The 27,748-nt window shown below is 32.6% G+C and overlaps 2 protein-coding genes and 1 long non-coding RNA gene across 12 annotated transcripts; 1 reads left to right on the forward strand and 2 right to left on the reverse strand.

Annotated features, from left to right (window-relative positions):
* Nucleotides 1-1,156: 1,156 nt before the first annotated feature.
* LOC145802953 (uncharacterized) lies at nt 1,157-7,220 on the reverse strand. Its single transcript, XR_014344816.1, has 2 exons — nt 6,985-7,220; nt 1,157-1,459 (listed from the first exon to the last, which is right to left on the reverse strand). It is a non-coding gene; the product is annotated as an uncharacterized LOC145802953 (long non-coding RNA).
* Nucleotides 2,226-4,761, reverse strand: LOC145802952 (zinc finger BED domain-containing protein RICESLEEPER 2-like). Its single transcript, XM_082895899.1, has 3 exons — nt 2,562-4,761; nt 2,409-2,471; nt 2,226-2,288 (listed from the first exon to the last, which is right to left on the reverse strand). Exons 1-2 carry the CDS (start codon nt 4,507-4,509, stop codon nt 2,446-2,448), a joined length of 1,974 nt encoding a protein of 657 aa, XP_082752025.1. The 5' UTR covers nt 4,510-4,761; the 3' UTR covers nt 2,226-2,288; nt 2,409-2,445.
* A 480-nt stretch (nt 7,221-7,700) lies between the features above and the next one.
* On the forward strand, nt 7,701-20,838 carry LOC114261777 (uncharacterized protein At4g17910-like). Of its 10 annotated transcripts, none has more exons than XR_014344817.1 (16): nt 7,701-7,974; nt 8,078-8,141; nt 8,323-8,368; nt 10,172-10,305; nt 10,919-10,992; nt 11,174-11,249; nt 11,353-11,442; nt 12,715-12,788; nt 14,511-14,598; nt 16,287-16,413; nt 16,529-16,633; nt 18,828-18,928; nt 19,048-19,099; nt 19,273-19,317; nt 20,260-20,358; nt 20,638-20,838. XR_014344817.1 is itself a non-coding variant. In XM_082895900.1 (16 exons), exons 1-16 carry the CDS (start codon nt 7,925-7,927, stop codon nt 20,788-20,790), a joined length of 1,404 nt encoding a protein of 467 aa, XP_082752026.1. In that variant the 5' UTR covers nt 7,701-7,924; the 3' UTR covers nt 20,791-20,838. The 10 variants fall into 10 exon arrangements, 8 of the variants coding, with proteins under 8 accessions (XP_082752026.1, XP_082752029.1, XP_082752028.1 ...); XR_014344818.1 differs by having other exon boundaries at nt 18,828-18,916; XM_082895900.1 differs by having other exon boundaries at nt 18,828-18,954.
* Nucleotides 20,839-27,748: the final 6,910 nt, after the last annotated feature.

A 27,748-nucleotide genomic window follows, 5' to 3' on the forward strand; every position in this document is an offset into this window, starting at 1 on the left:
TTTAATTTTAAAATAAAATAAAATAAAATAATTCTAATTAATTAATTTTTGTTTAAGTTGGTTGGTCTTTTGAATGATTTTAACGATTTTATCAATATATATATATATATGTTATTTTATTTCTAAAATGTATGTTTAGGTTTTATGGCAAACTTTAACAAAGAAAAAACTAAAACTAAAAAAATTATAAAACAAAATTTATTTTTATTTTATCATAAGTATAATTTTTTTAATTTATTATATTTTTTCATTTTTATCAATTAAATTATGACATCTATTTCTTATTGAACACGTACAATATACAATTAGTAACATAACAACTAAAATATATATTATAATAAAATGGTTAAAATTTAATTCATTCTTAATTATTTTTATATACTTTTAAATAAATTTTATATTATTATTTAATTTTAAAATTATTTTTAATTATTCATTTAGCCTGTGCATCGCACGGTTCATATGGTAGTTATACTAAGGGGTTGTTTATGATGATTTAAATAAGTGTACTTTTTGACTTTTTATGAAATACGGGTTAGGTTTGGATTAGGCCTGTCAACGGGTCGGATCCGGGTCGGATCTGCCAAAATCCGATCCGATCCGATTAACTATTAATCCGAATCCGAATCCGAATCCGATTATTGAAAATCCGATTATACGTGATCCGATCCAATCCGTTTTACACGGATATCCGATCCGAATAATCTGATCCGATCCGTTTTTTTTTTTTAAGCCAGCCATAAAGTCAAGAAAATACCAATTATAAAAAAAACATAACAACTTTTTATAATGAAAAGTTCATCAAAATTGAAAGATATCTAGCATGTTTGACTAGCAACATCAAAATTGGAAACAAGTCTATTTCATTACACATGCTAAACATATGTTCTCGGATTTTGAACATACAAATCAAATCAAACAATACTAAGCTGAGCAGTCTAATTCAAAGCTTACAAGCCTAACCCAGCTCAATAACTCAACCTGATCATATCCCAGATAGAGTACAAAAGTCACTGTTGCATTCATGGTGTAAAAACAACTCAAAAGATGTCACCAGGTTTTGAGAGACAATAGAGCATCATTACAAAGCAACAAACCAATCACTTGGTTGCAAATTAAACGGTGATGTGATTCAGTTTCACTATCACCAATCATATCCAACTCAAAAAGAATAATTCCATCATTGACAAAAAAAAAAAGTAACATCAGCCACCAAAACATTGCCACTGCATTCTCTAACTTACAAGAGGTCAGAATTTTATGACACACTTTTGGCACAAAAGTAAAACCAGAAAAAACTCATGAAAGACTCCTATGAAGAACAAGCTATGCTATACTATCTGAGAGCTAACAATAGTTTCCCAAACATGTTTGTGTCTCTTTTGGTCTTCTCTATTAGTTCTTCAGTATCTTCTCTTGTTCTTTGCTTCTACTACGATAACATCAGCCACCAAAACATCTGCGGAAGTAATTTTATCAATGTATCAGCAAGTGTAAGAGAAGATAAAAACAATAATGAAAACAATTTTGTTGATAAAGAGCAGTGGACCCAAGTAAAGTCACCGATCAGGGAGGAGACTTATTTTGTTATATATATATATATATATTTATATTTTTTGACAATTGGTAGGAGGGGAATAGAAATGGGAAAGCTGCATAGCAGTAAGACTCGAACCCAAGCATAACAAAAATAACTCCATTTCAAAATCACAGGAAATCGACTGAAATGGGGTCTCATATGGTATAGATTTTGACTCTTGTACCTTCAATATGCAGGCACCCAACAGATTTGGAAGTAGGCAAAATCAGCACAACCCTCTACCATCTTAACAAAATATTTTACAACTAAAGAAAGGATGAAGCAAACACATTTTCAAGCTCAGAGAGTCTATGATTCTTCTTTTTCTTATTGTCTGTTTTACTAAATACATACTGAAAGAGAACCACAAAGTCTAATTATGTACCAAGCCAGAGCCCACATCTTCGACAAGATTAAAGAGATGCATCACGGAGAATATATATTCAGACGATCCAACACATGTACATGGTAATTGATAACAATAATTAATCCTACAAATTTATAGGCCTCTAAAATTCTCAATCAATTTGCCACTCATCCAATACTTATTCACAGCTCAATCCAAGAATATCAAGCTCTAAGAAGAAAAGTTATGTAACCACATTTCACCACAAGCAGTTCTAGTAAGAGATAATTAAAGCTATATACTCATGATTCTTCCAAGTCAATAACTTTAATAGCAACCACTTTGTTAAGCTCATTATCAAACCTGCAAATCAAGAAAGCTATTACCTTAATATGCAAACAGATTATCAAATTATGTCAGATACGAATTTCATAGATCACTATAAAGGCATGGGACAAGCCCCATAATCTGAACCATATTTACCCATCTACTTCAAGTGATTCGATTCAATTCAATCCATCTACTCATGTCTGCATTCTTCTACATCTGCAATTTGAAAATAATGTGACATTAAGATATTCATAGAACTAAACTAAATAACATCTAATTATTTAAAAATTTCAATATTTCACTTACTTCTATTTTTGGTTGATTCAATCCAATCATTGCAAGTGATCAAGGCCTCCACAATATCTGGAAGTAATGAAGCACGTGTCTCATCAATCACCCTACCTCCTACACTAAACGCCGCCTCTGATGCAACCGTAGTAGCAGGAACACTTAAAACATCACGAGCTATCCTTGCCAAAGTAGGAAATTTTGCTTTATTCACTTTCCACCAATGTAGAATATTGAAGCTCTCATTACTTGGAAACACCAACTCCTCCAAGTATTGCTCCACCTCTGATTTTTGATAGGCATGAATGTTAGAAGCACGTTCTTGGGCATACCACGCATGAAAAGCAGCCAAACTTTCTTGTTTCGAAGAACCGACAAGCAACTGACTACCACTTGAGCTACTATTTTCAGAAACAAGTGCAATGCTACTCATAGAATCAGAAGAATCACTCCTATACTCATAAAAAAGATCAACAAAACCATTACGGACCCTCTGAATATGCTTATTAGCATCAACACCATAAATAAGCCCAAAGTAGTATTCCACCAAGTCCATTTTAAATCTCAGATCAAGAACCATTGCAATTGCTAACACCAAAGAACATTCTTCCCAATATTTTTGAAATTTCACTCTCATTGGACCGGCCATCAATCGAATGCAATCATATTCACTTTGCTCCCGTTTTTTCATTTCAAGTTGAATAAGACAAATATCGGGAAAAAACACATTTGAAGTCGGAAAAGTGGTACCACTAAAGTGAGATGTAGCATCAAAAAAAATCTTCAAGCACCCACAAATCACATTTGCTACATTCCACTCATCCTCAGAAGGATTGTGCTTATATTGTTTGTCAATTTGCCCTAAGCGGTGGAATGCACTTTTCAAATCTAATGCAGCTTCAAGCATTGAATAAGTGGAGTTCCATCTGGTAGGAACATCCATGGGGACTTTCTTTTTATGATGTAACTTAACATGATTCACTGCAACATCAAATTTTTGTTTTCCATAAGGAGACCTCCCTAAATATCTCACACTTTCTCGGATTTTTGAAATAAGACTACCAATCACCTTCAAACCATCCTGAACAACTAAATTCAATATGTGTGCGCTACAACGCACATGAAACAATTGTCCACCCAAATGTAGTAATCCTTGGTCATGTAGCCATCGCTTTAAGAGTCTCACCATGACATCATTACTCGTTGCATTATCGACTACCATTGAAAATAACTTCTTATCTATGTTCCACTCTAAAATTAGATCTTTGATAAAACTAAACAAATGGTCTCCATCATGCGGGTAATCAATGCGTCTATAAGCAAGGATTTTCTTCTTCAACTCCCAATCATTAGTCACATAATGAGCAGTCAAACATGTATAGGCAAAATTCTGATGGTCTGAAGTCCATATATCAGTTGTCAAGGTGATCTTAGAAGAGAGTTCATCCAAAAATTGATATAACTTGGCCTTTTCTATTTCATAAACATCAAGGACATCCGCCCTAACAGTGTTACGAGAAACAAGTTTGAACATTGGTTGAAGATTATTACAAAATATTTCAAAAAATTCATGCTCAACCATGTTAAAAGGATAATTGTGCTTGATTACCATCCTAGAAAAATCCATACGACTTCTCTCTTGATCGAATTTAAAATTTGCAGCCTTAGGAGTAGATTCAGAAGTAGCCTTACTAGCAATCCTAGGGGCATTTGGCCCTTTAAGTACTGGACATGTCTTCGACAAATGATTTTTTAAATGACTAGTCCCTTTCCTACTCTCTCCAACAAATTCCCTATTGCAATGCTTACATCTAGCTATGTCATTTCCATTAGGTCCTTTAAATTTGACAAAGTCATCCCATACCTTTGAAGTTAGTTTTCGAATCCTCTTTGTGGGTCCTTGAGATACATCGTCATCCAACTCGGCATCATCAGCAGTAATAGGTTCGCTATAATCCGAAGACATCTTTGGCTCTAAAACTCAAATATGCACTACACAAGAAATCAAACATAAAGGAGCAGGAGTTCATTTAAAAATAGTGTGCACCAATTTGGAAATTATATAGATTTGTGTGCATGTGATCAATCTACTGTAAAGGCATGTGGAATTCATTTAAAAACAAAAAAACTAATAAGCAGCTATCCCATTACTAAGTCTTTGCAGATGATTGTAGTGAAAAGATAAGCAGACATGTTTGTAGAGGATTGTAGTGAAAAGATAAGCTATCCCATGAATCTAACATAGAAGAGAAATTTCAGAATCAAGATGAATTTATGAAAATAGATTAAAATATAAAATTGATTATAACTAAAAAAAGAGAAAAATGATAGAAATTCCATATTGAAACACAGATTAAATCATAATAGTTTAAAAGGCAACATCAAGGTTTGCATGCATTCTCATGCAAGTACTTGTTAATAAGGGGTAAAACAAGTGCTAGGACATCGGACTGCAACCCTCTATTAGTTGGTGTAAGCCTCCTTAATAAGGGGTAGCGAAACAGATACCACAGCACTTTGGAAAAAGGCTCTACAACAGCGCTGGTTGAAAATCCAATAGAGGCTGCTGCCAAGACATATCGGCATATTAATTGTAGAAGCCATAGGTATTGTTAAAACTTAGACTCCCATACGCAAATTTACAACCTGATCCCAAAATAAAAGTTCTGAATAAAGTAACAGGTAATTCTTCAAGCACTTCACAAAGGGATAGAAACTTTATCATCATACTGATGGATATTTCAAAGGGATACATGCTGGCCAACACTTAAAGTAAGACAGGGACTTCCACCACTCAAAAATACATGGAGAATAAGAATTACATGATTGTTTGAAAGAACAGCTCCCTCCCTCTCTCTCAGCATTTAATTTCAAGGTAAAGAAATGAACTCTCCTATTTAAAGAATACATCACAAGGTTACAATTAAAACCACAATCATCCATCCATAAGATCTCTGCTCCAGTAATTCAAACAAGTACCTTACCATTGTATATACAGGCATTGAAATCAAAACCTTCGCGAGCCATAGAGGTCAAGTATGATGACTGACATGAAAAACTATATGAGGGCATCCCTATTTTCAACTCATCCCTTGGAAAGAGATGAAAGTTGTATCTGTACCAAAAAAATAAAACACGGTCATCTATCAATTATCAAATGATAAAAATAAATCATCATTTAAACAACGAAAAGAAGAAGAAGAAGATTGTTTAGGCTTTCCAAAAACTATATACAATCTTCAGGAGGACCTTAGTAATGACACACCTGTTAAGAGCCACAACTTGTACTGCTTTTACTCCACTTTTATATAAAAATTCAAATTTCTAAGGAAAAAGAGATAATCAACAACAAGTTTTAAACTACTGTTTTTTTTTTTTTTTTTTTTGGACAAAAGTTTTAAACTATTGTTGTGACCTTCAAACTTTTAATTTCTTATTTGAGCCTTCCAACTTTCATATTGAAGATTCAAAATAGCACAACTCATTAACAAAGGTGAAATTTTTTTAAATCTATTATATCATTTGTCAACACTTCCACATCACCATCCCCAACTGCATTTCTTCCCTCCATCCCTTTCCTAATAAAATCCCCCAAACAGAAAATGAAAGACAAGAAACAATTTGAACAAAATATATAACACCCCCCCCCCAAAAAAAATTTATGGACAAACTAAACAACAATAATTTACTGATTTCACCTCAATCACCAGCAACAAACAAATTAAATATATAAATTTGTAAAGAAAATTAAGGAAAAGTCACCATTTATATATTACAAACAATAAACAACAGAGATGAAAATCAAAAGGTTTTTGTTTGATTTTGTTATTAGATTCAAGTGTAAATAATTATTCTGCAAATCAACAAAAGTGAAGAGATGATAGTGGGATGCCTTACAAGCGCAAGTCCACAAAATATATATATATATATATATATATCTCTTCAAATTGCTCACTTCGAAAAATTATTCAGCAAAAAAAATTGATTTTAACTAATAAAATACTTTAAAATCCTTCAAAAAATTGAACCAAAAGTTCTTCACTTTGATCAATGAAGAATTAATCATGAATCTATTTAGCAAAAATCAATAAAAAGAAACAATAAATTCACGGTCTCCTTTGATCTTGTTCAATATTGTAACAAAACCCAACTCTCATTGACAGAGGAAGAGAGGAAGCCGACGAATAGAATAACAGAGGAAGAGGGGAAAGCCCAAACCCAACTCTCCTTGATGGAGGAAGAGAGAGATGATCAGATCGGCAACAAAAACAGATCGGCAAAGTAGAGAGCTGATTACGATTAAAATCAGATACGGGTAAGCAAAGTGGAGAGCTGATTACGATTTGCTTTCAAGCATCAGATCGGCAACAAAAACAGAAACGGGACAGAGACCTAACAAAAAAAATAAAAAATAAAAAGGAGCAGAGAGATGATCCCTTACAGTTCGTAGCTCCGATCTGACAAGATTTGGACTTCGTTCTTTGAAATTGAGCGTTATGAATCCAATCGGAGCAGAGAGCTCGATTTGGCTAGGTTCATCGTCATCAATCGGAGCATTTTCAGACGATGAGAGAGAGATTTGATCTTCAGACGATGAACTTCAACAACAGAACGCACTTTTCAGACGATGAGAGAGATCTGTTTATGAGAGATCTGATTTCAATGGAATCGGATTAGGCAAACAACGGATTGGATCGGATTTATCCGAGTCCGACCCGTTTAAAATCGGGCTACACAGATACGGGTTAAACAGATATTCAGATTCGAATTTGCATAAATGGACCGGATTAATCGGATCGGATTCGGATCGGATTCGGGTTATACCCGATCCGTTGACAGGCCTAGTTTGGATTGGGTTTGAAATGATGTGTTAGAGAAGTGATGTGACTTAAATAAGATGATATGACTTAAATAAAATAGTGACTTTTTGACTTTTTTCAAACATGGCTTCGGTTTTTTGGAATGATCTAAATAAGTGCACTTTTTGACTTTTTATGAAATATGAATTGAGTTTAGGTTGGGTTTGAAATATTGTGTTAGAGAGATGATGTGACTTAAATAGGATAATAACTTTTTGATTTTTTTGACTTTTATCAAACATTCCAAACCAAGCCTAATATTATCATATTTTCAATTATATTTTTAAGATTTTTTTTTTTGATGGGTGTAATTTGTATCCATCGGGCTCTTCTTCGAAGCATGATCGGGTTCTGAACGTGTCGCGAAAGATGCGGACTATCCAATTCTGTGCTTGGATTCCCCAAACGGATCTTACTGACGTAACCATAACGACTCAACCGTCAAAGCTCGCCGCCGACGTAGTACCCTCTCCTCTGCAATCCTCTCTCTCTCTCTAGGTTTTGTTCCCATTCTAGTCAGCAATGGATTCTCCTGTAATCTCCTTCAATCCTAACAAGCATTCAAAAGAACGGTTAAGCCTTGTTCTCTCTCTCTCTCTACATATATGTGTATATATAAATCTATATATATATGTTGAAGTAATTGTTTTTTGAATCTCATTTTGTTGTGGTCAGATTTGTGAGCAACTTGACAGGATCTTCCATGGTTGAAATCTTCGCGCTTGCGACTGTAATACCTGTGAGTTATATTTAAGAGCTTGTTTATTTGCGCAAATTGAGTCCTTACGTTTTAATGAACTAGTTCAAAATCTATCCATTTGATTGTATTATCTGATAGTGTTAATTTGCCTCACTTTTACATTTTCAATTTGTCATCTCCATCTCGCAATTCTGTTTGCTGTTCTTTGGTGTTTTTGTAGGCTCTGATTCTTCTGCGGCATTTATTCTGCGCCATTGACATACAAGGTAAGACACATGGTTCAAATTTTGTTTTTTTTTTTCATCTAAAATTAGTTTATGCAAGTTTTTTAAGTTATCAAAAAAGAAAAACAGAAAAAAAGAAAAGGAAGACACGTTGTCACTCGTCCTTACCAAACCAAACTAAACGAAACTAAGCTTTGTGTCTCAGTCAAGCGTGGTCAGCTGTGTGAGTCGTATTTCACCATTCTGCTCTATTAAGGACTATGTATTCAGTTAAATTAAATATATCCATTTTTTTCACTATAATCACATGTCAACTTAAGTCTTCCCCTCCCCTTGGCAACTCCGCATGGAGAAATTATTCAATTCTCCTGGAGCAAGTCTAGGTGGTGCTCCAAATGAGTAGTTATTGGTTTAAATCATGAGATCTACCACTTTTGTGTTAGTGTTTTAGGAGATAAAGTGTTAAGTGTCAATTTGTAAATGGAATAGAGTATTGCTCTAGGAGCATTAAATAATTTCTCCTCCGCTAGTGCCGTGCTTATTGTTTAATCTTTTATAAAACTGGCCCCAAATCCAAGTAAATGAGGAGGGTTGTGTATTAGTTAGCATGATTGTCCACATGTAAATATTCTTGTCAGATCCCTTACGAACATGAATCCTTACTCATCCTTGTTAGATGAAAATAGTCAACGATATTTGTGACGCAAACTACCAACACACTTTGTGCAAAAAAGGATTCAGATGGTTTTTTCGTTGAAAGATCAAAGAATATGTTTTATGCATTGCGATCAAAGTGAGAAATCAATAAATCAGATGCAAAATCAAAATTTAAAGTTGAAACCCAATATGCCTTTGATTTATTTGTATATTTGTGTGTATATAATATATATTGAATACATATAAATATATATTGAATGTATTTAAGGGAAAGGAAAAAGGTAGGTGAAATGTGAATAAAATATATCTACATTTCCCACACCTTTTCCTTTTCCCTTTCCAAATCCCTCCCCAAATCCCCCAACAAAACACAACCTTGGGGATTTTCTCCAGTACCTCTTTTGGGTAACAGTTGATCGTAACATGGTTGTTGAAGAGTATTTTTCCTTTGAAAATAGTGGCTAGTGTGGAACCCTCAATTTTGGAGGACTGAAAACTTCAGAATTGGGCTTGCTTTTATGATTTGGAGATTCATTAGAGAGATCAGGCTGTCATGGTTTGGAATTCTTCCAGTTCATTTTTCTACTAGGCTATATCTGAGGGAGGGGTTCCCTTTTTTCTTGGAAAAGCATCTAGAAAAGTAGGGCTCCTCCCAAGGTTGTGTTTTTTTTTTTTTCTCTTGGGCAACTGCTCTGTAGGCAATCCTGACTATTAATAGTCCTAGATGATGACAGAAGGTAATGTTTGAGTGGCGTTGTATTTGTCAAAAAAAAATGTTAGAGTGGTGTTTTATGTGCAAGCAGGCAAGGGAGAGCATCAATCACATTCTTCTCCATTGTCCAGTGGCTATAGAGTTATGGAACTTGATTTGCTCATTTGTGATGTGGTCTGGGTAATGCCGTGTTTAGTGAGTGAGCTTCTTGCCTATTGGTGTTGTGGCTGAATTTGAGTAAACTTGATTTCTCCAGGTGGGATGCTGAACTTTTAATTATGTTGTATTTTAATATCAGCATTTAGGTCTTCAATCTATTCTATCTACCAGATCTTGCCTGGAATTTTTATTTTTCCATTTGCTTACAATACAAAGCCAGTTGCTTTAATATTATTGGTTGGGTTACTTTGCCCAAAATAGGCGTGGAACTGTTAGTGATTTTCTTGTTTTCTAATCAGTTTGTTTTGTTTCTTCAGATCCTAATACCACAAAGATTTCAATGAAAAAGAATGATGATGCAATTGTTGGTTTCAAAAGTTTGAGGGCGTACATGGAAACAATGGCTATAGATTTTCTATCTATTGTTCTTCCTATGCTTCTATTTTTAACGGTAAGCGTTCACAGTCTGATCTAAAAAGTTTGCATGGAATAAACCAATAGAAAAATTCGCAGTGCAATGTTTGGTTCTTATGAAGTTTGAGACAGGGGTCCATAAATCTTATTTTCTGCATACTTATGATTCATCTGAGTGCTTTAAACTGTTAAAATAATTCCATTTTTGTTACTAAAAAAAAATCAATACATTTCAGTCATCAATGGGGAAATAGTTGTTGTCAAGTTTCACCTGGGGTTTTTGTTTGTGTTGTATACCATGTGTATGTTCTGCTTCTATGTTGGGGTCTTGGGCAATATTTTAGTTTTTTTTTTTCTTTTTTCATTCAGATATACACAACTGGGGTTGAGAGAGGATTGGTAGTTGCTGGTGTCTTGTCATCAGCACTCTAGCTTAACTGGTTCTCTTGTCCTTTTATGTAGTTGGTGAAACCTAGGGTGTTTTGGCAGCACACTAAAAAAGTCAAAAGTCAGCTTTTAACCCATTTTGGGTCACATCACCTCTCACATAAAACAATGAAAAAGTCAAAAAAATCAAAAAGTCAACTTTTAACTATCTTCTCAAAACACCCTCTACTGTCACAGTTAATTGTACAATTATTCAATGTCAGGTTCTATCAGAATGGACTTGTGTATGTGCAGTTTGGCTGATGTTCCTGCTGTTTTTTTCTATTGCAGCTAAAAGGTAAATTTGGTAGTTTAATAATTTATTTTTCATATTTTATTTTATTTTATTTTATTTTTTGGGTGACACATATATATATATATATATATAGAATACTTGGGGATATTGCACAAGATGCGGAGTATAAAAATGAGTTCTATTTTAAGACATTGACTAAATTTAAATGCCTCCTTCAACACAGATATGGCGCTTCTCCTTATCTGGAAGATAAAGTAGATTCTCTCAGGAAAAATATCTCGTCGTACCGGGTTACTATTGTATGCAGTCTTGCTTCTGAATACATGATTATGCTGTTAATCTGTCTGGCTAAACTCTTGTTCTTATATTTTCTGCTTTAGTCTCACAAAGGTGATTCTGCAGATGATTATAACATGCTTGTGTATTTTGGCTGTGGATTTCAAAATATTTCCTAGAAGATATGCAAAAACTGAGACTTACGGTACTAGTCTGGTAACATTCAATCTGTATCAATATCATATTTTGAAATGTGTATGTATTTATGCATCCACTTGTGGTTCTGATTATTTTATCTGCTTTAAAATCAAATTTGTTCTAGGTTTTATTGCTTATCTTATTTTGGTAGCAACTCATGTGTAGTGCAAAAATGAGAAAGATCTGATGGATTATGTTGATATTAGTGTTGTTGATGTGTGTGGGGGCCCAGTCTAATAGGTATTAAGGACAACAATCTTTTGAGATGGTAGTGCTACACTTTGAAGTGGCATTATTTCCAACTATGCTGCTCAATCAACAATTAAATAACGCCCAATTAGTACACATTAATGTGTGTTTGGGAGGGAAAAGATTAAGTGCACACCTAACCTTTGGTATAATGCACAAAGTGATGGCCCCATGACTTGAACCCATAACCTTAAGGTTATTAAGCCAAGTCTTAACCATTGAACCAATGCACAAAGTCAATCAACAATTACTTATTCTAAATTAAATTCAATATATCGTTGTGAATTTGTGAGTTGAATTGGTTTGCACCAAGTTGATGAAGCCATGGACACTGTTTGTTAAGATTGTGAATGATGACTTAGTGTGATTGTTAGGTTATATTTGTGTAGTACAGAGGCTTCGATGACGGGGAGCCCATCTTCTTAAAGCAATATTTCAAGCTAGCCCTGTCAAGAATAAGTAACATCTTTTTGTTAAGAGATCTGCATATCCATTGCTTTGCTGCCCTTCCATCTCCATTCCCCATGTAGCTAGTAAACATCCCCTTGACTTTCTTCTTTGCCAATGGCAAGTGTCTTCCAAAAGATTTGGACTATCACTGTCTTTGTCATCCTTCAGAGAAGTTACTTATCACCAAAAAAAAAAAAAAAAAACTTCCTTTGGAGAAATTGCTCTTTAAATCTTTCCATGCCTGTAACTATATGCTGTTGCGTGATAAAAAAAAAAGAATTATATGCTGTTTTTTATTTTTATTTTTTGTGACTTGAATCTCACAAAGAATAATTTTATTGCAGTGACATTATTGGTGAAAATAGATTTAGTGCAAGCTGATTTTCATTTTATTTTTCTGAAATTCTTCATGTTTTAATTTAAGCATGTATTTTTGTATTATTTGTATGTAATTCTTCCCTCTGTGCTGATAAATAGTGGATCCATTGTTTTTTGTAATTGTGGTCTTCAGTAGCTGCTTTATGTGTTCATCAAGGACTATATCACTTGAACCAATATAATTCATTCCTTTATTTTCTTAAACTATTTCAGATGGATCTAGGGGTAGGCTCATTTGTATTGACAAATTCATTGGTTTCAAGGCAAGCTCGGGGCTTCTCAACATTGTAAGTCATTATTTAATTTAATTTAATTTAATTTTTTTTTTCAAATCATCCTCTTGATTTCATCTTACGAATTAAAAGGAAAAACTTAACATTTCATTAGAAATTTTATTCTTTTTGATATAGACACTGAATGCCTTTCCCTTGACCATTTGTATCAGCCTCGTAAGTAGATGTTTGATTTTTGTGGCAATTGTCTCTTGCTCTTCTTATTTTTTTCCCTTTAGATATATGATTTAATATCTACTGGCATTATTGGAAAGGAAGTACTCAGTATTGAATACAATACTAATCTTTGAATCCACATGGGAGTGAATGCCAAAGGCCAAATAATAAGGCCATCATTTCTGGCACCACCAACTTAAACTTTTTTTTTTTTTTTTTTATGTTGATCATTAACTAATAGATCTATACGCTAATTTTGAGCTGGTTTGATTGGGCATATTCAATGTTGGGTACCTTATTTGAAAGCAAATCCCAAGAGAGAAAGGGGGAGAAATTACAAGAGACCTGATGCTGTTATATTATTAGGATTTATTGTACTTAATTGTTGTTTGACGGAAATTAAGTGCTCTTTAGTTATTTTGTTTTGTAGCTTGTGATGCCTATGATGTAGGGGGTACCTACATGACTGTTTAAGTGGAATAACATGTTGTGTTGTAGGGTATTGACACCTAAGCAATGCGTTTTTTCATATAAAAGGCTATTTGAAACATATTTCGTTTTGTAAGAAAAAAATACCTTATGGCTGGAATTCTCTCCCTTTCTCTCATGTTGTCTCTCTTTCCCTCCTTTCTCTTCCTTTTCAACTTCTGTTCCCTCCTATGTCTCTGTTGGAAAATTATTGGAGTGTGTACCATATGTCCTAGTTATGACCTTTGAGGTCTTTGGTTATGACCTATTGAGGTGTTAGTTATAACTCATTATGATATTGATTATGAAATTATTTTGGTTATGATCTAAAAGCTCTTTGGTTATACCTTATGTAGTATTTGGTTATAACTCTCTTTTTTCTTTTTTCTTTTTTTATAGTTATAACTCACATAGGATTGAGTTATGACATTTGTGGTAATCAACCCCATAGGGTGTGTACCACAGCATTACCTGTCTCTGTTATTCTTTAATACAGTCTTACACTTGCTAAACGTTTACCATGAAAATATGTTTGGAGAACTAATGCAGATATGGTTTGAAACAAAACAAGTATTGATCTCCAAAAAAATAAACAAACTAGGACTTTTTTAGTCATGTGCATTTTGGGGTTGGAAATGGATGGAGAGTTAGTTTTTGGGATTACATTTGTTGTGGGGATATTCAGTTTGTGGAATTGTTTTTGGAACTGTATAGCATTGCTGTTAGTGTTAACAAAACTGCTATGTTTCAGATTATATGAGATTGACCAAGGTAGGAGTAGTGTAGCCTCATATTATTGGGCACTGCAGGATTGGATCTGGTTGCTGTGGATGATTTTCTTATGCTGATTTGTAGCATAGAGGTGTACTTAATGAAATTATATCACTGTCTTTTATGTGGTGTTAATAATATGAGTCATGTACTTGTTTGCCTTTTACTTATCTATTCTCCTTTGGTTGGTTAAATAGAATGTTTAGCATTGAATGTTACAAACTCAAATTATTATTTTTTTTAAATAATTCTTTTATGTAATGAACTATGCTCAGCTTTCATGTCTTATGATTTTTGTTCATTAATGATGGTGCTTCTCAGGAAGTTGAGAGATGCGCTTCAATCTACTAGTCCACTTATTATTCTTGGTATTGCGCGTCTTGTTTCCACAGCAAGTGTAGACTACCAGGTAAAATAATCCTTAGTTTGTCTCTGTTTGTTGATCATATATGATACATTTGCTTCGCTGTGTATTAAGAAGAAATGTGCAATAAAATTGTTTTCTGTTGTTGAAACTTGAAATCTATTTTTAATTGGGTGATGTTTGGGCTTAGACCATTGAATCTACCAACTTGGTTAATTTTTTTATTTTATTTTATTTTAATTGTTTCCTTTCATTTTGATGCTTTTTTCTGACGATAAAAAATTAGGCAAAATCCATTTTACTTCCCCGTGGTATGACCCTATAGCATTTTACCCCGTTTTTTAAAAATAGCCGCATGCCTCCTTATGGTTTTGGACTAAATTGCTCCGGTTACATTTTCTGTCGAAATTAACAGAAATTGCATTGCACGCGCCTTTTAAGAGACTTGGGAAGAAAAAAATAATTAAAATAAATCGTTTAATGTAAAAGGACAAAATCACCCTATCCTCGTCTTCTTCCCAATCTTCATCTTCTCCAAAAGAAAACCCTAACCCTAAACCCACCACCAGCCACCAAATCCTTTCTCCCTCGCTTCCCAGCCACCCGCTCTCCCTCTCTCCTTCCCTTGCCACCCTTCCCCACCTCCCATACACTGCCTCATCTTCTCCCCAATCTTCAGACTCTGTTTTGCTACTAATAGTATATAGATAATGTATATATGAATAATAATGATGAGCATTAGTGTAGGCAGAGGTGCATGATTGGGGTTTATAAACTCAAGTCCAGTAATCATAATAATCCTCTAATAACTCATAAGAATGATCAAGATTCAGAACCAAAAAGGCAAAACAACTAAACAAAATAAGTAAAATCCAGATTAAATTAAATGTGGTTGCATTCAAGTTCAATGAAATTCAGGGAATAGTGAATCAAAAGAAGGGGGGTTTTGTGGTGATTGATGACATTGAAGCGAGAGGACATGTGGGGAGGGATGAGTATGTTGGACCAGTAGTCCGGCCATCTTGGGTCGTTATCGTAGTCGTACACTGCCACCGCAATCCACTTCAGCCTCTGTGGATCCTCTTCTTGCCCCATTTTACTCTCTACTTCTCTAACACAACGCAAACACTTGGAAAGATTTTTTCTTCTCTCTTCATTTTGCTCTGGTGGACAACAATGGCCGACGATGGTGGAGGACGGTTCTCACTGGTGGAGAACGCAAGTGATGGTGGTTGTGCTGGAAACTCTCGTTCTCTTCTCCTGTTGTGCGTCTTCCCCTCTCTCTATCTCTTTGTTTCTCCTCTTCCCTCCTTTGTTTCACATTTTTTTTTTCCCAATAATTAAAACGACACCGTTTTCATGGAAGAAGAAAGGCTATGTCTTCTTTTTATCACTAAAGTTAACCGAGTTAGTAGTGCAATTTAGTCCAAAATCACAAGGGAGGTATATGGCTATTTTTAAAAGATGGGTAGATAAAGTGCTATAGGACCATACCACAAGGAGGTAAAATGGATTTTGCCCTAAAAAATTCCTGGTAGGAGGTTAACAAATGAAACTAAATATAATTTTCCCCCCAAAAGTGTTTTTTTTTAATAGAGCCTAAAGTACTTATTCACTGCGCTATTGATGTGTTATTTTAGCTATGTCTATGCCATAATAAGGGTTATTCAAGTTAATTTGTTACCTAGTTATGCTTCTTGTACATGAGGTCAATCTTCACTTTTTCCTTGTAGGTCCATGTGGGGGAATATGGAGTTCAATGGAATTTCTTTTTCACACTTGCTACTGTATCAATCCTAACATCAATAATTAATGTTCCCCCAAAATATTCTGGAATTCTTGGTTCATTGATTCTTCTAGGTATACTTTCATTTATTTCCTACGTTTACAATTTTTCTTTAGAAACCCTTTTCCTTTTTTTTTTTAATTATTATTTAGTTTTATTACTTATTTCTCTTCAAATTTAATTTTCTAGGGTATCAAGTTTGCTTGATTCATGGTTTAAATGTCTATTTGCTTTCTAACAAAAGGGGAATAGACATCATTAGCCAAAACAAGGAGGGGATTTGTAGCATATTTGGTGAGGCTTCTTAAAATAGTTTAGTGTTTTAATTACTTTCTTGTTTGGCCTTTCAATTGGATTTATGCTGTTGCACTAGTGAACTATTTAGTATTTGAGAGTTTTTGGCCATATGATTGCGGATATTGTTATTTTTCCACTTTGTGGTTCGTGAATTTTTGAAAGAAAGATTTTGAAAATGACTTTTCCGAATATTTTGGTCATTTAGAATGCGATCAGCTTGAGGCCTCTCCACTAACAGTTTGTTGAGCCCCACAGACTCTACAGTGTGTTGATGCCCCCACAGACCCTGCTACTTATTTCTTACATGTAGTGGAGTGTTTGCCTTTGCTACATGTATTAGCTAGAAAGCACAGATATGGATACGAGATATGGCGATATGTCAAAATCTGACAAAAATAGGATACGGGTACAGTAGGGATACGTTCATAATTTTATTTTATTTATTTATTTATTTATTTTTATAATAATGTTAGTAATGTAATATGCATAAAGATAAAACTTCAAGCAAATTAATAAATAAAGAGAGGGATTTCTATTAAATAAAGAAATACTAACATCAAAGTTCCTAAAATTAAAAATTTGGTCAAGAAATACTTACATTAAAACAGTGAAGGAAAAAAAATGTAGAAAAAAAATTAAATAAAGTAGCCTAAGGGATAGGAAAAAAAAAAAAGAAGAGAAGAAGAACGAGAGTGGAGAGTATTGACCATTGAAAAAAATATAAATATAAAATAATAAATAAAATTAAAAAAAAAAATAAATTGGATACTTCTTTGACATATCCCTCAAGTATCCCTTGCATATCCCTTCCATATCTAAAATTTTAAAAAAATAAAAAAATAAAAAAATCGGATTCTTATTTGCCCTATCCGATACGATCTTACTGTATCGGACGCATATCCTTATCCGTATCCGTATCCGATACTTAATGGATACTCATGTGACACCTTCTTTGGACTATCCGTGCTTCATAGTGCATTAGCCAGCCTAGATGGCCTAACTCTTCTAGGAATAGAGGGCCTCCTCATCTGTGCATATATATATATATATATATATATCTTCAAGCCAGTGTTACTGAAAATGGTAATACCGTAATGATTTACATTTTGGAACGCGTGATATATTTGTCTCATGAGCCGCATGACATCTGGAAGTGTCAATAGCTTGTTCAATGACGTTTTGCATGGGATTATGGTTTATACAGATGTGAGGTTGGTAGATTATTTCACAGTATCTAAAGCGGGAATTACTTGGGACACTATTTTCATGAGGGCAATGCATGATCTCAAGGCTGCTGAGATAGTGCTATTTTGGAAATGGTATGGCTACAGAGGTGGAGCCTGATGAGGTGACGTACAATGTTTTAGAAATTGAACAAATTTGATGTCATGTTACAAAGTTTTGATGCTTAGTTAGGAGATATCTTTCCCTTGAAGGGTTTTCTGAGGCACTGATCTCCAATGAATGAGGCTTTTTTGGCATGATCCGTGGCACATGGCAAGAGCTTAAGAATGGATTATTTGATAAGAATGGGAAATATATTTCCCCAACTTCTGTTGTATGATCAAAGAGGCATGGAGTTGGTGGATTATCTTCTCATCCGCTGTATGGTGGCTAGGATGGTATGGTTTTTGTTATGAGATCGATTGTCTTTCCTTCGGTTTACTGAAATAATGTTTTAGACTTCCTCAAATACTCTCTGAAATATTGGATCACTTTTGCCTTGTTAATGTTGGTATGCAAATAAAATAAATTAGGTGAACCTGAAGATAAAGAACTGATATGTAGATTAAGAAGAGTTTTTTATTTTTATTTTTATTGTAAATTATTATTCTTTTACATGGTTGGGTTACGGAGAGCTTTCTCGATTTTGTAATAGCAAGGATACATTGGTATGGATTTTTATTATTTTTGTTTTCTATATGTTGTGTATACTTGCGACAACATCTCCTTTTGGTGCCTTCAATAATGAAATGGCTTGTAAAATAAAGAAAAAAGGTTCCTGTCAGATCATAGGTCTATATCCAACCAGGTCCGACTTGCAACCTTAATTTTTAATTAAGGACTTTATTGTAATAGTGAGTTTAATTCACTTGGTTGCATTTTGTTTAATGGATCATGTATAATATTTAGGTGAACTTGTGTTGGTATACTAAGTTTTTGCCAGGAAATTGATTGTTTTTCTTCTTAGGATATTGGGGTATGTATCTCATTGGTGTCCAATTGGGCAGCTATCTGTTTTTTGGTAACTCTGAGCAAGTGTTGAGATCCAATAAATGGGCGAGAATCAGAGTCTGGTTTCTATCTCTTTTGTTTTGGTATATATCTTTATCATTGGAGTCTTTGTCATCTCATTATCTTCTGCTGTCATTTTAATTGATCTTTATTTTTATTTTTTCTGAATGAGACAGGTTATTAACTATGCTTCTGGACAGGCATGTGGAAAGAGTTTCACGCAGAATGGTAGGGCATATTGCTTTGTTTACTTTTGTAATAAATGGACCATTTGTTTTAGATGAATGTTATTCTTTGGAAACAAAGAAGAAAAACTTATTCACCCAAAAAAGAGAAGAAAAACTCAATTCTGATTTATAAATATAAAATTTTATTAAAACTAATGGACAATTCTATTGCAGTGCAATGCAGCTTATGTTACTTTTGTATTGGCTCAAAATCTCCAGGTTATTCTCATTTTTTCTTTCTGCTAATAACTTCTCAAATATGATGGTTTTATCTGTTCTGCAATTTGTTGAGAAACCAGCATATCTGATGGTTTTGCCTTTGTTGACTTGTGTATCCGGTGTCAATGATTCATTGTGTTTGTTTGTTTATCTAGAAGTTAATCTGACCGATTGGGATTGCTTTCCTTTTGCGAGTTATTAGCCTTTTGGTTTTTATATTTGAATATATGTTGAATTAATCATTGAAATAAAATTCTTATGAAGTAATAAACCTTAGGATTATTGTTTTTAATTAGTTTTTGTGGTGAAAGTTTAATGCCCCAAACCTCTCTATTATAAATTTATAGATTTTATTTATAGAAGTCAATGTTTAGGTGAGAAGCAATAAGGCTTTATGATGCTGGACAACCAGCGAGAATAGAACAACTAAAAGAAAATAAAAGAAAGGCCATACAAAATAAAAGAAGGAAAAAGATTGAGATCTACAATTTACCCACAATGATATGGCAAGTTATGTGTCAATTTTTTGTTTGTCACAAACTCAATCATGCAAGGCCCAATCTCCTTGCCATATCATTGTGAGACTTACATTGTGGGTCTTTAGCATTTCTCATAAAAGAAACTCTAATTCTCTATTCTCAATATCTCAAAATTTAATTCAATATTATAGTCTATGAAACTATTACATCAAAGACCTATTTATAGGCATCCAAAAAAATTCTATTTGTGAGTAACCAAAAAGAAAACTATCATAATTAGAGTAATAAAACAATAAAACCTATTAAATTATAAATAAGAGGATATCATTAAAATAAATCTTTAATCTTCATCCAATCTTTTCTTGTTCCCCATCACCATGTTAATCAAATAGGCAATGGTTATGGAGTACTCTTTATTAATTAAAACTATTCAACCCTCTTAATTTTTTTTGCAATTTTTCAGGTCTTAGCAATCCTAATGCTATCTGATTACATCCCAGGACATAAGATTTCTGTACTGGAACAAGCATTCAACCGAAATCTACTGGGATCATTTCTTCTGGTGAAATATATATCCTCTCGTTCCATTTTTTCTACTTGTTCTATATGAAGAAAAACGTAACCATATTTGCATACATACTAATGTGGAAAATGAGTCACCTATCACATCAAAATAAGTTGTCGGGGATTATGTTTCCAAAACTGCCATTTTCATATCATTCTGATGCGAATTTCTGTCAGAATTGATGCATGCAAAGCATTTTTCCATTTTTGAATACTTTACATCCTTTCTCGAGCTTAAGATGGTATACTAACAGTATATTCACATTTATCCATGCAGGCAAATGTTCTCACGGGGCTGGTTAACTTGTTTGTTGATACCCTGTTTGCTTCATCGGTCTCAGCCCTTGCTATCTTGTTTATATATGTGTTTATTCTCTCCCTTCTTGTTGGATTTGTAGATTTTTGTGGCATTAAATTTAAATTTTGGTAGATCAGAACCTTTTTATATCTAATGCATATAACTTCGCTTTTTGAACTACATTTTATTTGACAAAATCCAACTCTCTTTCGTGGCAACTGATGGTTATATGTTCCAATTTGTATGTTTAAAAATCAAGAGAAAAACATTGTTTTTTCTTCGGAATGTAAATTTGGCATTTGGCAATAATGTTCATGGAACACCTCAGCCCTGAAAACAAGGTAGCTAGCTGCTCTCTCTCTCAAAGTATGCTGTTAAAGGCAATTTATTTTTCTGATCCTTCCTTCTGTTTTAGTTATGTGGCCATATATGATACCTTCTGGTGCCAGATCTTGAGCTGTTATGGTGGAGATATTGCTGATGGTCCCTAGGGCACAAGAAATATCAAGCATTACCGATTGTCATGCACATGCAGTTTCATGTTTCTGGGCCTCTACAATGTGCACTCATGCAGCGAGGTAGGTATGCATGTTTCTGTGTGTTATTTTCGGTTCATGATTATTTTGGCTTTTTATTTATTTATTTACATTATTTGTTTCTAGTACGCAAATAAAGCAGTGCTATAGGGGAAAAGAAGATGAAACTATTAGAAGTACTTGGGTGGCCAAAACATAGTAGCCAGAAAGATCAGGTTTCATTTAGCGGATGAGGTGTTCCCTCAATGGGTGTGATAACCAAGATTGAGTCTTAGCTCTACATGTTGCAGCCTCTATTCCTTTTTATTGATTGCATGTTAAAAATATATATACATATATAATTGCAAAGAAATTCTCTTTCAAGAGGGGAAATTGGTTTCCTCGGAAACTTGTATCAATTCTCATGAAAGTTTTAGGAAACATTTCAGAGATGTTGCGAAAATATCTAGCACAATTTTAAGGGTAAATTGTACTTTTCTCCTAAATTATTGGCCAGTCTTGGTGTGGTTCCTATACTGTTTTTTTTTCTTAATTTGGTTCTTATACTATTTATTTTCCTAAAATGTAGTCCAATTGCTAATTTTTTGTTCAATTAATTGATAAAAAGTTGAGAAAATTGTAGAAAAATGGAAAGAAGAAAATAATTGCAAAAATGTGGGAATCTAAAATAATCACACCTTAAAAAATTGCAAAAACATGGTCAAAATTACATTCTTGACCCAATCATTTTTCGCTCTGACCCTTTCTCTCCTCTCTCTTCCTCCTCTCTCTCACACTCTCCAGCAGGCAGCCAGCCACCCCTCCCCTACCCTTCCCAGTCGCTGCCCTCCCCCAACCCTCTTCCCCGATGCCATTACCACCATCACCACGCCACCCGCAACCCTTGCCTCCCCTTTCTTCCTAACTTCAATAAATAACGGTTTTTCTATTTGCAATTCAATTGTAGAATCGGACATAATCCTCTCATTGTGAAATTGTGATAAATTCTTGTATTGCTAGACTTTTTCAATGACTAATTTGTGTACCATATAGTTTCCTGTATAGTTCCCTTGTATCCCTTCCGACATTGACAACTTTGTGCCAAAAATCAGACGAGAAATACTGAGGAAAAAATTTGGGAGTCAGGGATATTATGAATAATTAGGGTGATTGCTGCTAATATATATATGGATGTACTCTTTGGAGAGAGGAGAGGAGAGAAGAGGTGAAGGGTTTGTGTGAAACTGAAGCTGTGTTGTCACATGGATTCCTCTGGCATACAGAGACTGACAGGGTCTTTGGACCACAGTCCAAGTTCGACAAAACCCCATCTCTCCTCTCTCTCTCTCTCTCTCATCACTTTCTCTCTCATCAGTCCTCGTCACCAGATAAGGCAGGCAACACCTCCCACTGTTTCTGTTTCTGCTTTGTATTCTAATGTTTTTTTACCTCTTCCAACTACATTATAATACACATTTTACACAAAACTATATTTTTCTATTTATTTTACAAAGACGTATTTCTTATGTATACATACATATGTGAATGAATGTTTTTTTGCTTTCATATGTGACAGGTGTGACTTTGTTCCATGCACCTCTTCTTGATTAAGGTGACATTCCTTCCTCCTGTGCAATTTATTGACGTTATTTATATATGCTTGATACCAACAATATTACACGCTAATTTTTTGAGAAAAGTAAATCTATGGATTATATTCGTAGTGGGTGTTATCTACGTCTCAATATCTTAAATAATTTTTTTTTAGAAAGAACTTATTATCAAAAAATTAAAGTAGGCTTTTTATCATTAATTATTAATTTTTAATTTATAAAAAATTACACCAAAAAAGCTTTTTGTTTATATGGGTCTTGCTTGGTTTAGCTAATGAAGTTTTACTTTGTTAACTACTGTTTATAATTTTTAAGAGAAATTACGTGCAGGCAGGTGAAAGAGAAAAAAATTACTAGCACATAAGAGGTGTAAGTGTGCCTATGATAAGGGGTCAAGGTTTTAAAAAGCGGTCGCAACCGTTACGTAAGTTACGTAACGGTTGTGGTGGTTACCGCCACCCGTTACGACCGTTTTTGTTGTGTGATTGAGATTCACAGGTGTGTCGGTCATAACAGTTGTCGTAGCGGTCGTAATGGTGTTGTAACAGCCGTAACGGCCTGTTACGCACCGTTACGTAACGGTTCCGAACTACTTCTTTTGAAAAAACACAAAAAAAAAAAAATGAAAATGGGAGAAGAGGGATAGAGAGAAGAGGGAAGATAAAGAGAGAAGATGAAGGAGTAAGAGATAGAGAGAGAGAAGAGGGAAGCTGAATAACATATTGTTGATTTATTGAAACTGTAAGACCTATATTATTCTATTCAGCTGCTATCACTTAATCATTTTGTTTTTGTGTGTCTATCTGTATATTGTTTGGAAAATAATAATAATAATAATAATAATAATAATAATAATAATAATAAGTGTGGTCATTATCTATTTGGCTTGGTTAATATATATATATATATATATATATATTTAGGCTTTTATTTATTCTCTTACTTTTGTCATTGTTTATCTTATGTATAATAGTTAGTGATTGATTTTTTGTATAATATAAAGTCATTAATTATTAAAATAAAATGTAAAAAACTCAATTATAGTGATTTAAAAATATGAAATATATTGGATTATATTTAAAAATTTATAAAAATTGATCAATATTTATTTTAAACCCAATAAATATGATCATGAAAAAAAAATATGCGTATCGGTAAGTTTTTTTTCAAATTGTGTGAAAAATAAAAAAATTCACGATTCCGGTTACTGCAACCGTTACGTTACGGTCTTTACACTCCGCAATCGCAATCACGTCACCGCCACCATTACAGCGACCGCAACTGTTTTTCAAAACCTTGTAAGGGGTGCAAATGACGTTGCACCTCTTGATGTGTTCTTGCACCCCCTCATGCACTAGCATGTAGTTTTCCTAATTTTTATAGCCTATGTTTGGTGTTTGATCTCATTACCGCGGTCTGGGTTTGGGCCAATTTGGGTGGGCCCAATCTCAGCCAGTCTATCTTAATGTCTCAGCTAATTTCAAGTTGAGGTAGGCATCGAGATAAATTTTATCAATAGGTGTCTAGGGTTTTCCCAACTTAAACTACTTAAATTTTATTTTTAAAATATGATTATAAAACTATGATTAGTTTTCCATGGTTGGACTGGACCATACCATAATGTAACCAATTCGATTATTTGTACACATAACACGAACTAATTTTATATCAAATATTATGTTTGTAATTTTTTAGATAAGCTTTTTATTTTTCAAAAAATGAAATGCTTAACCCAACATAAATTGTGTCGAATTTGAACTATTTGAGATGAATTCAGATTTGGGTTTGAACAAGTTTCTCTACATTTCAAATTGAGCTTGGACGAATTCTCAATTTGACTAAAACTATTTGAATTGCAATCCTATAAATGGGTAATTTTGTTACATTGATGGGAGAATTGTGATGCTGAAATAGGAGTTCTTAGTACATAAACATAATATGGCCCCTTATATATCACTATGGACGGACCCAGAATTTTCTTATAGGGGGTGAGTCTATATATACTAACAAAATTTTTTAAAAAGAAAGTATCAATTATAGTATTAATTTTTATTAGTTTAAAAAGTGAAAATAAGATGAAAATATATATAAATAACATATTTTTTGTATCCATAGTCACAAAAAAATAGCAATTATAAAACAATCTATAAGTTAAAGTAATGCATCTTAAATTGTTCTGCTCAACATTAGTTCATGTTATTAAAAATGTCTATGATAGAATCGATATTAAAATCTTGTATAATGTGTTTTCAATGAACATAATTAAGTAATCAGCTACCACCATATTCGATTCTCTAAGAACTTGAATGTGTAATTAACAATAGTTATAACAAAGATTTTTTTTAATATTATTTTTGTCTTTTTTTTTTTTTAATATTAAAAGAAGAAAAGCATAAAGGGGATGAGTCTCTGCCCCGTTTGTTTTGGGGTTAAATAAATGGGAGGGGATTATGATGGAGGTAGGGTTATTTAGTATTGTGTTTGTTTGTAGGGTTGGGGAGGGGATTAGGATAGAGGAGGTGATATAGATGGAGGTTGGAAGGGGTATTGAGATGGAGGAGGTGGAGATAGTATTAGAAAAATAGTGAGGGGATTATAATTTTTTTTTATTTTTTTTATATGGGAAATTTTTTTTAAAATATTAATGTTTAATTTTTTATATTTTTTATTTGTTTTATTATTTTATATAAAAATAATTTAACAATTCCTACACTAACAACTATTATCAAAACAAATACAATTTTATTTAATCCCCTCCATTCTACTTCTGAAAATAAACGGAACCTCTATAATATGTAAATAATTATAGCTAATACTATTATAATAAATTATATTTTTGAAATCGTAGTGAGACGATTGCCCCCTCCATCCTTATATATCACCTACAGGGAGGAAGATAGAGGATGATAATAACTCAAAACTAAGTCAACAATGGTGTGTATCAATTCCTGTTGTCCTTCACTCTGTTTGTTTCTAATTTTTAAAATTCGCTTTTAAGAAAATTATACTTTTTCATTTTATGTATTTTTTTGTTTTCACTAATTTTTTTAATATTTTAAGTATTTTTTTTAATTTTTAGAGACACCTAACATAAATATATTTAGAAAGTATAATATTTGTGAAAAAAATCTGTAAAAAATTTACTAAATACCAAAAATAAAAAAAATAAAAATAAAAATTCAGTACATTTTTCGTATTTTTGTGTATTTATTAATTTTTTAAAATATTTTTTTCACAAATAACTTACTATTTAGATATATCTAAGTAAGGTATATCTAAAAAGTAAAAAAAAAAAATGCTTAAAATTTTAAAAATATTTACTAAAAACAAAAAATACGAAAAACAAAATAGTAAATAGTAAAAATGCTTAAAATTTTTGTTGTTTATTTGCATTTGGGAGATGAGTTTTAGAAAAAAATTTCTAAAAAATTGTTTGGTTTGAGTTTTTCTCAAAAAATCTTCAAAATCACTTTCTTTCTTTTACACATCAATCAATCACTTTCTCTCTCTCATCTCTTCTTCTCAATCACGTTTTCTCTCACACACATCTACTCAAATTTTTCTAAAATATCAAATCATCCCAAACTCTAAAAAAAACAACTCTTCCAAAATATTCAACCAAACAAACCAAAAAAATTTTTAAACTCTCTTCCTAAAATTTTTTCAAAAACAACTCTCTCAAAAATAAACCAAACAAGCCCTCAGTTTTTAAAAAACTAAAATCAGACATATACATTGGTTTTTTTGTCATCTTTTTTATTAACATTATATGAATATTTATTATTTAGAAATGATCATTAAAAAATAATAAAGTTAAATTATAATTTATTCTAAAATTTTGTTAATGTGTTCCTTGATGACACATATTAAGAAATTTGAAAGAATTGTACAATTTACATAAAAATAAACTCAAAAAAAAAAAAAAAATCAATCATTTTAATTTAAACAAACTTTATAATGTATTAATAACATCATAGTAATCATTGTTTATTTTTATTTCAATATCTAATAATTTGAGTGCTTCAATATATTGGTGATTTTTCATTGTCAAATAGCAGTTTGACAATTGACTAAACATTGATGTGCATGTGGGTTCATTTCGGTGCTCTAAGAGTGACAAAACAATGGAGGAATTATATTGCAATAATAATAGAGAGTTTTTAATTTTGAAATTTTAAAAAGAGTTTTAATAATGTAGTAAGAGGAAAAAAATAAAAAATAAAAACATAGATATATACATCACATCACATGTGAGACTTACTCATTGTCACATCATTAGAAGTCTCCTTAGAATTTTAAAATTAGAGCTCTCAATCTTTATTCATTATATTGTCACTGGAATTATGTCCCATTAGAAATATTTATAATTTTTTTTAATACATAAATATGGAAGGGTGTAAATTACACTTGCACTCCATCACATGTACTTTATCACAGAATCACTTATACTCACATATTTTTGTTATATTTTTTTTTTCTCTGTCTCACTGTGCTATAATTCTTCCAAAAACAAACAACTGATTTCATTATTATTAATCCTAATAATAGTCCCTAACATATTATATATAATCAAACAAATATTGGTTGGTTAACAACCATTGGGTTCTCTTGTTTTTGGTTTGGATTTCAGGACTCTTTTTTGTTAATTTAAAAAATAATAATTTGGCCAAAAAAAAAAATCATCATTTTCATATGATTTTTTCTGTATTTGAGGAGGAAATAATTTTAAAAATTTAAATATATTTTTTGGTATTTATTCTTGCCAAATTAATTTCTATTTTCTATAAATAAATAAATAAATAAATTTTTTAGCAAATTTGTGAAAAGATGATTTTACATTCAATATTTTCTGATATTTCAATGTGCTTTTACAAGGATTTCACAATACTATAAAATAATATGATAATTTTTCATTAAAAAAATAAGTTTGAAAAGACATTAAAAAAAAAACTTTTTTTAATA

The sequence above is a fragment of the Camellia sinensis genome, chromosome 11 (genome assembly GCF_055761805.1).
Source record: "Camellia sinensis isolate YWXY chromosome 11, ASM5576180v1, whole genome shotgun sequence".
Taxonomy (NCBI): Eukaryota; Viridiplantae; Streptophyta; class Magnoliopsida; order Ericales; family Theaceae; genus Camellia; species Camellia sinensis.

Coding starts and splice junctions, on each gene's coding strand:
- LOC114261777 (XM_082895900.1), top strand. CDS start 7,925: ATGGATTCTCCTGTAATCTCCTTCAATCCTAACAAGCATTCAAAAGAA. Junction 11,250..11,352: donor CGTCGTACCGGGTTACTATT/GTATGCAGTCTT, acceptor GTGATTCTGCAG/ATGATTATAACATGCTTGTG. Junction 19,318..20,259: donor TATTGGCTCAAAATCTCCAG/GTTATTCTCATT, acceptor GCAATTTTTCAG/GTCTTAGCAATCCTAATGCT.
- LOC145802952 (XM_082895899.1), bottom strand. CDS start 4,509: ATGTCTTCGGATTATAGCGAACCTATTACTGCTGATGATGCCGAGTTG. Junction 2,472..2,561: donor TGAATCAACCAAAAATAGAA/GTAAGTGAAATA, acceptor TTCAAATTGCAG/ATGTAGAAGAATGCAGACAT.